Source organism: Alexandromys fortis, unplaced genomic scaffold, assembly GCF_014885135.2.
Source record: "Alexandromys fortis isolate MF-2015 unplaced genomic scaffold, M_Fortis_MF-2015_v1.1 scaffold_4, whole genome shotgun sequence".
NCBI classification, from domain to species: domain Eukaryota; kingdom Metazoa; phylum Chordata; class Mammalia; order Rodentia; family Cricetidae; genus Alexandromys; species Alexandromys fortis.
This window is the reverse complement of record NW_026067944.1, coordinates 30,298,682-30,310,741: the sequence shown is the minus strand read 5'-3', so window position 1 is coordinate 30,310,741 and position 12,060 is coordinate 30,298,682. Positions and strand designations below refer to the sequence as shown.

At 48.2% G+C, this 12,060-nt stretch overlaps 1 protein-coding gene across 4 annotated transcripts in view; it reads left to right on the top strand.

Annotated features, from left to right (window-relative positions):
- Positions 1-12,060, top strand: part of Boc (BOC cell adhesion associated, oncogene regulated) — a 74,635-nt gene that overhangs the window by 30,403 nt on the left and 32,172 nt on the right. For all 4 annotated transcript variants that reach the window (XM_050148952.1, XM_050148950.1, XM_050148949.1 and 1 more), the window contains exons 3-4: positions 6,040-6,216; positions 6,824-7,102. In XM_050148952.1, coding sequence (XP_050004909.1) covers positions 6,135-6,216; positions 6,824-7,102 — 361 coding nt within the window. In that variant the 5' untranslated portion in view covers positions 6,040-6,134. The remainder of the gene's footprint in view (positions 1-6,039; positions 6,217-6,823; positions 7,103-12,060) is intronic.

Sequence of the window (12,060 nt, the reverse complement as noted above, 5' to 3'; positions counted from 1 at the left end):
ACCTTGGCAGATAAGCTTGACTGTCCAGCCTTTCTCGGGCAGCGGAACAAAAGACTCTGCCAGCTCTCATCCTTACTAGTCATTCGGTCCTGAGGTGGCTCACGTGATCTGCTTGATCACCCCTCCTGTCATGAGTGCAGGCCCAGGCCCTGCAGAGGACCTGCTTCTGAGCAGGTGAGGTGGAAAGAGAGGCGTACTTCCCTGTGCTCAGCCAGCCTCGCAGGAAGGAGTGGGGCTGGCTGCCTCCTGATGATAGACTCTGTTGTTTTTAATTTCCTCAAAAAAAAAAAAAAAGATAAATAAATAGTCCAAGGCCACAATTTCTCATGCATGGTCTCAACTCCAGAAATGTGTGTTTGGCTGTTTCTTTTGGACGGCTTCAGAAACGGCTGCCAGGAATCAATTATTTCAGTGGGAAACGTGTATGTCAGGAGTGAAGCTGCTTGGACGAACTTCTGTGTGAAGATCATCCTTCAAAATGGCGAACGGCTAGTCCTCATGGACTAGAATTCATTTTCCCGTTTGTCTTCTTTAGCTATTTTTAAAATCTCTTCTTTTTCTGAGAAAACGCGTAAGAAAATAAGGTGGATCCAGACATAGTTTCATATTGCCAAGAAAAATAACAGGCCTTGCTGGTGTCTTCCTTCAACTTTGAAAACATCTCACTCGTTCCACGAGGAGGCAGATGACACAGCCGTTAGGTCCTCCATCTCAGGCCTTGCATATATATACATATATATGTATATTTATATTCCTGTCATATACATAACAGATATTCATAGATAGGCGTGCATATGTGTCTTCAATAAGATCCTGTGATACTCATATCTTTGGTGCTGTTACGCCATCAAGTACAATAGGGATCTCAGTCTAGGAAGGCTCAGTGAAGTTCCCACAATACACAATAGGTGAGGTACTGGGCTCCGTCACCAGTACTTCCCAAATCACACAGACAAAAGCCGAGAATCGAGGGACTACAGTTCCATGGTAGTGAACAGGCTTGTCATGTGTTAGACCCTAGGTTCAATACCTAGCTCTATAAATTAAAAAGAAAATAAAAAGACAAAGTAAAATAAATCTAAGCCAGATATGGTGGCTCATGCCTGTAGGACCCCGTAAAGTGTTGGGAAATCAAGGCAGAACAGCAGCTTTGACTTCAAGACCAGCCTGACCTACATAGTAAGCCCCAGGCTAACTTGAGCTGTGGCGTGAGACCCTGTCTCAAAAGAGAGTAACTTGGACTACTTAGTTTCCCTAGCCAGCCAGAAAGAAACTCGAGTGCCACACAGTCTTTCTGTTGTTTGTATCCCCCGACACACCCCGTCACAACCCTCCACTTACAAAACGAGACCCCAGAATTCCTCCCTGCAGTCAGTTAATTCATGCTACCTCTCTCTTCCCTCACCCCCCCCACCACGGTCTCTTCGCCTTTTTCCCCGTAGCAGGCTGGTGGCTGGCAGTGGGAGCGAGGGCTGTTTCCATTTTGAACTGTATACATTACCAAGGGTGCAGAAGTGAAGGGAACTGCTTGGCCTGTCCTCCTAAAGCCGTAGGGGGCTTGGGCTGAGTTTCCCCAGTAAAACCTTTGTCCATTTTACATCCCAAGCACCTCCCATGCACCCTGTGCCGAGATGAGAAACAGCCCTTGGCCTACTTTGTCTGCTGTTCCCACTTTACTGTTTATTGCGCCGTGTTCCTATGCCCTTTCCCTTGGCCCTTTTGCTGCCAGTCTCCTTAAGGAGCTGGGGAAACTGGGGCATGTCATGAATGAGTGAGTCCCCTTAGGAAAGAAATCCTGTAACTGGGGACCCATGCAAGGTTCTATCTTAACACATCGCCTCATTGGGAAAAAGTCGATTGAGAATTGAAAAACAATAATCTGGAAAATGAAAGGACACAGAAAGTTCTACCTTCCGGCAAGGTGTTTCCTCTAGCCACCACTGTCTGGCCATACACTTATTCCAACTCCGTTAAAAAAAAAAAAAATCAATGCATACACAGCCCTTATAGGAGAGGTGGGAAAGCCGCCTTCGCGGCAGAAAGTACGGGGCTCTGGGGGCAGCCCACGTGGCTTTCATCGAAGGCGTACAGTTTCACAACCATGAGCAATTACATTTCTGGTACTCAGTTTCTCCACCTGTGAAGTAGAGATAATGGTCCCCACGTCACGGGGCCGGTGTGCCAATGAGAGGACTCATCTTGTGCAGAGCGTGCCTGGTCTCGGGAGCAGGAGCGCGCAGGGGCTCTCACCCATCCGCTGCCTCTGGCAGCACTCAACAGTTACGCGTGAGCGTCTCGTGCCCCATGAGTTTCACCTCACATGCAACAGACCTTTGATTTAGTCGATTATTAAAACAGAAGCAGGATGTTTCTCCATACCAGGAAATGATTGAGAATGGCAGAAGGGGACTTTCCAAGCCTTCCTTAAGAATTTTGTCAAGCCAGGCAGTAGTAGTGCACGCCTTTAATCCCAGCACTCGGGAGGCAGAGGCAGGCAGATCTTTGTGAGTTCAAGGCCAGCCTGGTCTACCAAGAGCTAGTTCAGGACAGGCTCCAAAGCTACAGAGAAACCCTGTCTCGAAACAAACAAACAAACAAAAAAAAAAAAAAGAAAAGAAAAAAAGAATTTTCTGTCAAACAGAAAACATCCCTGTCTGCTTCCTAGGACAGCTGAAAGGGCTTGTAGGATCCCGGCAAAGGGTGGGCGTGAACATCAAGGGGCAAGAATTCCATCTTGGAACTGCCGTGAGCCTCCCTCATGGTGGGTTGGGACCAAAGGCTTGTGCTGAGGTCACTCACTGGGTGGAGCCTATGTGTTCCTCTGCACCCTCACAGCAGCCAGGCAGGACCAAGCCCAGAGCCAAAGCCTCAGACAAGCAAAGGCTCTAGGCAAGTCCCAAGTACAGGGCAAGAGGCTATGGCAGGGTTGGGTTGGAAGGCCTGTATTGCTCACCTGAGGCAGACCTGTGGGCAGCCAGAAAGCACAGATGGAGAAGCTGAGAGAAGCTCTCTGTCAGGAAGAATAGCCCTTCCCTCCATGTTTCCAATGTGACCAAGATTTGAGAGTCACTTGTTAGATCCATTGTTCTAGAAGAATTACATTTTGATCATAGGCCACTCTCTCAGAAATAACCATTATATTGCCATACTACTGACCTTTACCATTAGGAAAATTTCTTCAGTTGTGTCTAAATTCTCAGCTCAGCCTTTTCAGCAAAGATCCCTTGCAGAAGAATGTTAAAAACGAACCGTGCTTAAGGCCTAAGCTTATATGACTTTGGAGGTTAACCGTATCCCTCTCATGGCTGTAAACCTGGAACATTCTGAGAATCTCAAAAAGAAGACTATGACCTCTGTTTATAGTCAAAATTTGATCTTGGCTGGGGAGATGGGCCAGAGCGCAGACCCCAGCACCCACATAAGAAAGGCAGGTGGGAGTGGTAGCCTTTCGGTAATGCCAGTGTTCAGGAGGTAGAGATGGGATCCCCAGAGCAAACTGGCTGATTAGGTTACTAGAATTACCAAAGTGGCCAATTCTGTCTGGATCAGCAAGAGATCTTGCCTTGGTTAACACACACACACAGAGACACACACATGGAGGGAGGGAGGGAGGGAGGGAGGGAGGGAGGGAGGGAAGAAGGAAGGAAGTCTTTGAATAGTGTAATATCAGAAGCCACAAAAATCGTATAAAGCACTGTTGGTAATATTCTTGAACACTCTTCTCTCTTGAGAGGTCCACACTCACGTTATTGAGTGTATAAAATTTTTCTCCATGCACCAATCTCCTGCAATGTTCTAATGTTATGCTTAAATCTATATTAAACCCTTCTCGTAAACCACAGGGAATGGGGCTGGGAAGGGGGTACCCAGTCAGTAAAATACTTGCTGCTACTCAGGTATGAAGACTTGAATTTGGACCCCCAGAGGCCACACACAAAACTGGCACAGCACTGTGTGCCATCTACGACCCCAGGCAGAGACAGGAGGATTCCTGGGGCTTGTCAACTAGTTTATCCTGTTGGCGAGCCCCAGGGTATAGCTGGGTTTTGTTTTGTTTTTACTCTTTGGGGGGCCATCACCCAGCTCCCAAATAAATACACAGAGACTTAGTCTTACACACGAATGCCTGGTCTTAGCTTGGCTTGTTTTTAACCAGCTTTTCTAACTTAAATTATCCTGTTTCTCTTTAACTACGTTTTGCCTCTGCACTTTTTACCTCTCTCTTTATTCCACACATCTCTCTTTCCTTCTTACTCTGTGGCTGGCTGTGTGGCTGCATGGCTGGTCCCTGGTGTCCTCCCTCCTTACTCTCCTCTAGATTTCTCCTTTATTTATTCTTTCTGCCTGGCAGCCCCGCCTATCCTTTCTCCTGCCTAGCTATTGGTCGTTCAGCTCTTTATTAGACCAATCAGGTGTTTTAGACAGGCAAACTAACACAGCCTTACAGAGTGAAACAAATGCAACATAGAAGAATGCAACACATCCTTGCATCATTAAACAAATGTTCCACAGCATAAACGAATGTACCACATCTTAAACTCATATTCACAGCACTAGGGTTTTGCTGTTGTTTTAATTTGGGATTTTTTATTTGTTTGTTTGTTTTGTTTTTGAGACAGGGTTTCTCTGTGTAGCTTTGGCAATCTGTCCTAGAATTCTTTCTATAGATCAGGCTGGCCTTGAACTCAGAAATTCACCTGCATCTGCCTCCCAAGTGCTGAAATTAAAGGTGTGTGCCACAACTGCCTGCCTGAACTCTACATTTAATGAGAGACCTTGTCTGAAAAAAAATAAGTTAGAGAGCAATTAAGCATATTTGATGTTGATCTAACCTCCACATGCATGTGCGTGTGCCCCAAGCCCTTACACAAATAATAAGTAAATACATACTCCAACTCTACTTCATGTAAAAATATTGCAAAATGCACATGATGAGGGGGGCAGTGTTCCACCACTGTCTGGTCATTGGAACATTGCCTCTTTGTTCCTGGAACTCATTTTGATGCCTTTGTCTAGTAAAGGTTGATCCATCAGAATTCCTTATTTGGTAATGCTAGAGATATGTCAGTGGAAAGCTTAGACACAAGGAAACGTTTTTGGCAGTAGCAGCAGAGTGTATCAGGGGATGCAGCTGCCTTTGTGATTCTGAAGCATCTTTTAAAGAAGCATAGCTATGGAGATAATAGTAACTGTGGAAGAGGAGCACTGAAGTTTTAGGCAGGCGTTGAAGGGCGGCTGACAGCGTGTCAGGCAGCTGGAGAGGCCCGGCCGGCAGAAATCTCCAGGGGAATGTCGTCCCAGATAGAAATGCAGCCCTGTGAGTTATGAAGGTGGAAGCCCCAGAATTCTAGCACTGAGGGCAGAGAGAAGTGGAAGTGGGAAAGAAAAGTGAAACAAGTCTCTGTACACAGGGGAGGCTCAGAGTCCTGGCTGACGTGCGACCATTGTCTGTTTTGTGTTTGGGGCAATAGAGGACATTGACAAGCTTAGGAGGCAGGTTTATTTCAGGAATAAGAGAGTCCCTAGGGCCATAGGTGACATTGGTGTAAGGGAGACTTAAAGCTTTCAGGGGTCACTGAGATTGTAGATGCGTTAATGAGGAACACTCCCCAAAGAGGAACTTAGCTTTGTCCATCTGGGTTCTGCACTCCGACATGGCATGACTCATAGCCATGGATACGTAGCTTCTGATAGTGAATAAGAAGGAGGTTTTTGCCTGTTCTAGTGTCTGCACTCACTCACACAGAGAGATACTACCTGGCTCTTCCGTAGTTCCCAGCCCCTCAATACTTGGGGCTACCCTGTCCTCCCTGTCAGTCCCAGTCAACACTGTTTCCATGACTAAATTACCTCTGGACTCAGGAGGGACCCTGATAAGACACGCCCTTGGGATAAGAAATGTCACGAAGAGCCCCTCTGGTCCTCTGGTAGCACAGCCACTTTGAACACTGCCCACAAGCATGACAGAGTGGAGTTAAGGGATGGTCCAAGCTCCAGATAGTCTCACCCTGACCATTCTCCCGACTTCTCTCACAACAGGGTTACAGAGGAGTGCGGTAGCTCTACCAGGGTCAGACACAGCTTATGGGACTTCAGCTTGGAACCCCCTGTGACACACCATACCGCGAGGGAAAATGACAGCGTGTCAAGGAGAACAGCCTGCGGTTGCACTGATTGGGCTCCTCTTGGCTGCAGCAGGCTGCCTTGCTGACCTGGGTGAGTGTTTTCCTTCTATTCTCAGCCTGCCCGTCCTGGGAGTGCTCTGCCTCCATGTTGGATGGGAGCCTGAAGCAGCTTAGTGTCCTTAGAGCGCTACATCCCTGCTGACCTCCTGGCTGTGGCACACTCGAGGACACAAGACAGAAAGCAATCAGGACAATGTCATATCAGGTATAGTTTTGTATTTTAGTAATTTCAAAGATATGCTACTAGTAGAGGAAGAGGAACAGTAATAGCTGCCTGGAGGGTGCATTTATTGTAAGAGCCCAGAGTAGGTCACTTGCATACTCTGTGAGCCTTACGACAATGCCGCCAGTCAAGTATTGGTAGCCACAGTTTACAGAAAGGCCATAATTACATGGCTCACAGGTCTTGGCGCTGGATTCAGTCAAAGTCTGTGCAACTTTAGAGCCTGAGCTTTTGCCTTTGTACTGCATTGTCACATGGCAAGGGAACTTTCTGGAAATGGGAAGAATGGGGAATGGGCAAGGAGAGCTGGGAGCTTGTCTGGTTGCCGAGTCCTAGGTGATGCCTCACAAGGTAGTTGTGGCAGCAGTTTCTTGGGGAACTCCGTTCATGGTTTACATTGATGTTCTTTTTCCAGGTGAGGTTCCCCAGGTCACTGTCCAGCCCACGTCAACTGTCCAGAAGCTTGGAGGAACTGTGATCCTGGGCTGTGTTGTGGAGCCACCGTGGGTGAATATAACTTGGCGTTTCAACGGGAAGGAGCTCAATGGCTCGGATGATGCCCTGGGTGTCCTCGTCACCCGTGGGACCCTCGTCATTGCTGCCCTCAACAACCATACTGTGGGACGGTACCAGTGTGTGGCTCGGATTCCCGCAGGAGCCGTGGCCAGTGTGCCAGCCACGGTGACACTAGCCAGTGAGTCTACTTTGCTGCCATGCTGCATGTTATGACCTCACCTCCTCTCCCCACTCTTTCTTTTCTCATAGTCCTACGCTCTATCGTTAAGCATAGCAACTGCTGGCAAGCTTCTCAGTCAAGTGGTCACTGCTCAAGACTGGTCAACACTCTTAGGGTCTGTGGTGTCCTGGAGAAGTTTCCCCTCCGAGCAGGGTGATATGTGCAAGGTCTACAGGGGGTAAATTGTTCTGGGGACCCAGAATTGACACCACCTCTCCGCTTGGCCGGTTGTTTCTGGAGGATGTGACAGCTGCTCTCTGGGCAGCCTTTTCCCTCTTACCCCCTTGTTACTGTGGTTTCAGTCACGGTTCTCTTGATGGAGGAAGCCTGTGTGCGCCAAACCTGGCCTCAGCATATTCCTAGTGCTTGGGATACAGATCATTTCAAACATATTATCGTGTGCATGCATATGTGCGTGTGTGTGTGTATGTGTGTGTGCGTGCATGTGTGTGCACATGTGTGTGCATGTGTGCACGTGTTCATGCATGCGTGCGTGTGCATGCATGTGCGTGCAGGCGTGTCTGTGTGTGCGCGTGTGCATGTGTGCATGTGTGTGCATGCATGTGTGTGTGTGGTCACTCAATGTAGGTGGGGGCTAGAGGATAACCTATAGGAATCAGTTCTCTCCTTCTGCCATGCAGCCCTAGAGGACTGAACACAGGTTATCAGGCCTGACGGATGGTAGGTGCATTTACCCACTGAGCCACCTGACCAGATCCTAAATATAAATTCCTGAGCAAATGCAAAGGAAACCGCTTAATATATGGATAAAGAGAAGAGAGATAAGGAAGAGGTGCCACCCACTCAACGCTCACGCTCTTTCCTTTTCTCTTTCTCTCTTTCCTTCTGTTAAGGGGTTTGCCTATCTCATGTTGCTGTTCTCAGTGTAAATCATTGTCTGTATGCATGCTGCTTGTGCTGTTGAATTAGTGTTATCCCATCTCTGGTTTCTGTGATGATTACGTTAAAAGAACCTGTGTCCACAGGTCAATATGGAAGCCAAGGGCTAAGTGGCCTCCAACCTCCACACACACACAGAAAAGGATTCTGGTGGGCTCAGTACTTCTTGCCGCATGGTCTTTAGGACAGCTCACATTTCTTTCATGTGCGAGAGCTGAGACATACTTTGAGATTGCATTTTGAGGATCCAATAAAACAAAGTAAGGGTCAAGTGACTTGAGGAGCCTCATCCAGGACATGTAACCCTAGTTGACACTCCATGTACCCTACTCAACTCATTACATTAGTCCATGAGGTAGGTGGGAACAGTGTGACAGACTGCCTTTATATGTGATTGCTGCCAGACGCCCAGTGTCCCATGCATAGGACATTTGCTTTCTGGCTTTCAGCCCTTCGTTCATGAGCCTTTTGTAACAGTTGCTAATCAAATGCTATCCTAAGCCAGCAGAGCCACCTCAGGACTCATTCTTGTTTGCGTGGCTTATAGCTAGGGAACAAAGAATTGCTTCCATCCAGGACCCTTGAAACAGGGGAACTTGTCAAAACTTTAGGCATTTGGATATAAACTTTGAGACTTCTAGAACTCATAACTTAATAGTGTCCCCTTAACCCTGACAAGCTAGTTTTCAGCTTCTGTGTCACCGTGACCAATGGCCTCGTGGGTAATGTGGTTATAGGAAGTGAGCTGTCCAGCATCCTAGGTTCAGAGGAGAAAATTTCTGCAATATGGGTCTCCTGAAGTCAAGTGAGGTCACTGGGGCGCGCGAGATGTGAGCTCTGGAAGGAGAGTAGAGTGTCAAGGAGTAGGGAGGCATGGTTCAGGGGAGAAAGACTCCCCCTGTCTCTGGTCCCAGACTCCTAACAGGATGCCACTGTGAGAGAACGGAACAGCGCTGCTGCTGGTGCCCCTCGTTTCTGAGGAAACATTGAGAAGTTCTGCCCTTTCCTACAGGGGATGGGCAAAGAGTGTCTCCCGGAGGGGCCAGGTTGACACTGAGCTATATCTGTCCCCACCCTGCTCTCCTTCTAGGCAGAAAGAGTGCCGTGGAGTCTGAGTGTGAGGTCTCTGAAAGGAAGCTAAGCACCGGGCAAAGTGCAACTAGGCCCTGTCCTCTGGGGCTGTTCTCTGGCTGTGCCTGGCGGGGGTGGGGGAGGAGTTGAGGGATGTCAAAAGGCTTAGAAGAAGAGGTGGAGAAGGTTAGGAATCATCTCATCATCACAATAAGCGTGGCTGAGACCAGAATCACACTTCTTGGCATCAGACATTTTTGACTTCTTCTTTTGCTAATTTTAAAATTAGAATCGCCCTATAGAAAGTCTGGAATACGTAAAAAGTAATGTAGCCCTTAAGTCTGCCATCTTCACACAGCCACAATTGTCATTTCGGCATCTACTCTTCCGGTTTTTATCCACACCCATATGTTTATGTTGTTGCTATATTATGGCTAGACAATACATATCCTATTCTTAACTCTCACCCTTGGCACTGTATGATAAGCACTTTCCTTTGGCTGTATGATAATTTGCCTTTTCTCCTTCGATGAGTATAAGATGCATACAGTAAAGTGCAAAAAGTATGGTTCCCAGTGGACAACTGACACGCTTCTGCACATGTGTGTATCATGTAACCAACACTCTAATATATCCCATTGTGTCCTTAGCTAGTTGGTTCATCCTTCCTGCAGTAGAATTCTCTTATAATGGACCAAAGTATTTCCTGTGGCTGGGCAATTCGCTCTTTCCCCGCTGTTCAGTATTACAGGTGCCTTTCAACATCTGTGCCTCGCGGGGGCCTCTAGGAGAGAGATTCTATCTGCAAATGATCAGCATGTGTCTGTAGGCCTGAAGACGCTCTATAATTGTCTGTTCAAACTCATGAGGAGCCAGCCTGAACCTCTTATTGTTTGGAGAAGGGGGAGCTGGAAAAGAGGTGGTCTGGTTTGGACCTCTCTATTTGATTCAGAGTGTACCTATGTGAGGTGGTTTGATTTATAGTCTTGACCTGAAACAAGAAACCAAAACAAACCCTGGCTCCTGCTTTCTTTGGTGCTTGAAGGGCTGTGTGGTTGGAGTTGAAAGGTGTGTTCTGGAGCGGGACTGGTCTCCTTTGAAAGCCAAGAGCCATTGGCTTGTCATTCAGACATGGATCCAAAGTGAAATGTTTGGGCCTGACTAGAAAGAAGGAGAAGTTGGAGAGATGGGGTGAGCCCCGGGGGATGGGGAGGTATCCCGCAGAGAAGGTAGTGGGTGGGTGGGGGAGTGGCAAGGCAGCCTCCCAGGCTTGAAGGAGGCATCACTAGCCTGGCAAGAAGGATCCTGGGGGCCAGAGAAAGGGGTGCTATCTTTGGGTTAATGCCACTGGGAGGTTTGGCCCAGACTCAGCAGTTAGATTAAGTTTCTGAGAGCGCATTCCTGAGCAGAATGGGGCTCTGTTCTGCTGACTGGCTGGTGTACAAGGAGACTGCTCTCTAGATGGGATTACCAACGGCACCCTCTGCAACCTCTGCGTTCACCTGAAGGCAGGGCAGGGGAGTCCAGTGCACACACAGGAACACACTACACTCGGCATTTAAGGCCCTGCTTGGGACCCTTCTTCATGACTTCACCTTTACACAAAGCCAAGTGTGTTTGGCCTACCTGGCAACATGCCGCCTCCTGGCTTCGGTCTAGAGACCACCGGGAGTTTTTCACGGGAGAGTCAAGGATCTGGCTTAAAGATTCAGAGGTAGGGAGGCCCCTGGAGAACTGTCCTGGCCCAGGCCGCTGGTTACTCCTGTGTTGGTGCTGAGTGGTGGACTTCTGATCAGGTAGCACCAGCTTCTGGATTTTGGTTAGAATGAAGCTAGAAGTTGAGAATCACCCCAAGAGTCTTGCCCATGTCTTCCCCTGTTACTGGAAATGGGGGTGGAGACATGAGTCAAAGAATCCCATGCTAACTCCAAAAGATTTCAGTTACTCTTTTATTATAAGGGGCAAACTCACAGAACAGGAACGGGAAGTCCAACCTCAGGTGTGTGACACAGAAACCAGAGAGAGTGAGCCCTGGTCAGGCTGGCAGGTTTTCTCTGGGTACCCAAAATGTCACACCCTAACCTGGTCCAGCCTCTTTAAAAGTCATTGGCTGAAGGAAGTTCCCTGTCATTCCCCGCCTGTCATGCTGTGCATGGAGGAACTGTTGGCTCTCACTGTGCCCTGTGGAGAATTTTCTTTATTGTTTAACCTGCCCTTGCTTTTTGGTAGTAGTCTCCCACCGCTAACGCCTCACTTCAGGTCCCCTGCTCTGAGTTAATATTTGATATGCCATTTGGACTCCTTCCTCCGTCCTTCCCTCCCTCCCTCCCCTCCCTCCTTCCCTCCCTCCCTCCCCTCCCTCCTTCCCACACATTGTCTATTAGGTGACTACAACTCTAGCGACCCAGCCAGCAACTCTCCCACTTTGCTCCAGAATCAGCAGCGGATAGGTAACTTCAGGCCTCTTAACGGCCCCCGTCCAGTTCTGTCTGTGAGCTTCTCGGCACACAGCCCATCCAGGAATCACAATGCCATCATGGAACTGACATGAGACAGGAAGGTCCCGCTCTGTCCTCTGCCTCTAGTAAATCCACATTAACTCCTTCGTCTCTACTGCTTCTTTAAAGGCAGTGTCGTCAGGAACTGAACCTTTCCCGACTACATAGCTACCTACCAGTTAGTGTGTGGCAAGGCGATGGAGCTGAGTATTCGAGAGAACAAGAGGTCTAAAGTCAAAGATGAGATAACTGGGATCGGTAGCTTTCTCTAGAGCCTGTGAGAGTAAAGTCTCCGAAGACCACTGAATAGTCCCACCTATTGCTCCAGACGCCAACAGAAAGGCTAAGGATCTACTTAAGCAGCTGTCTCAATGATTCATTCTCTCTCTCTCTCTCTTTCTTTCTCTCTCTCTCTCTCTCTCTCTCTCTCTCTCTCTCTCTCTCTCT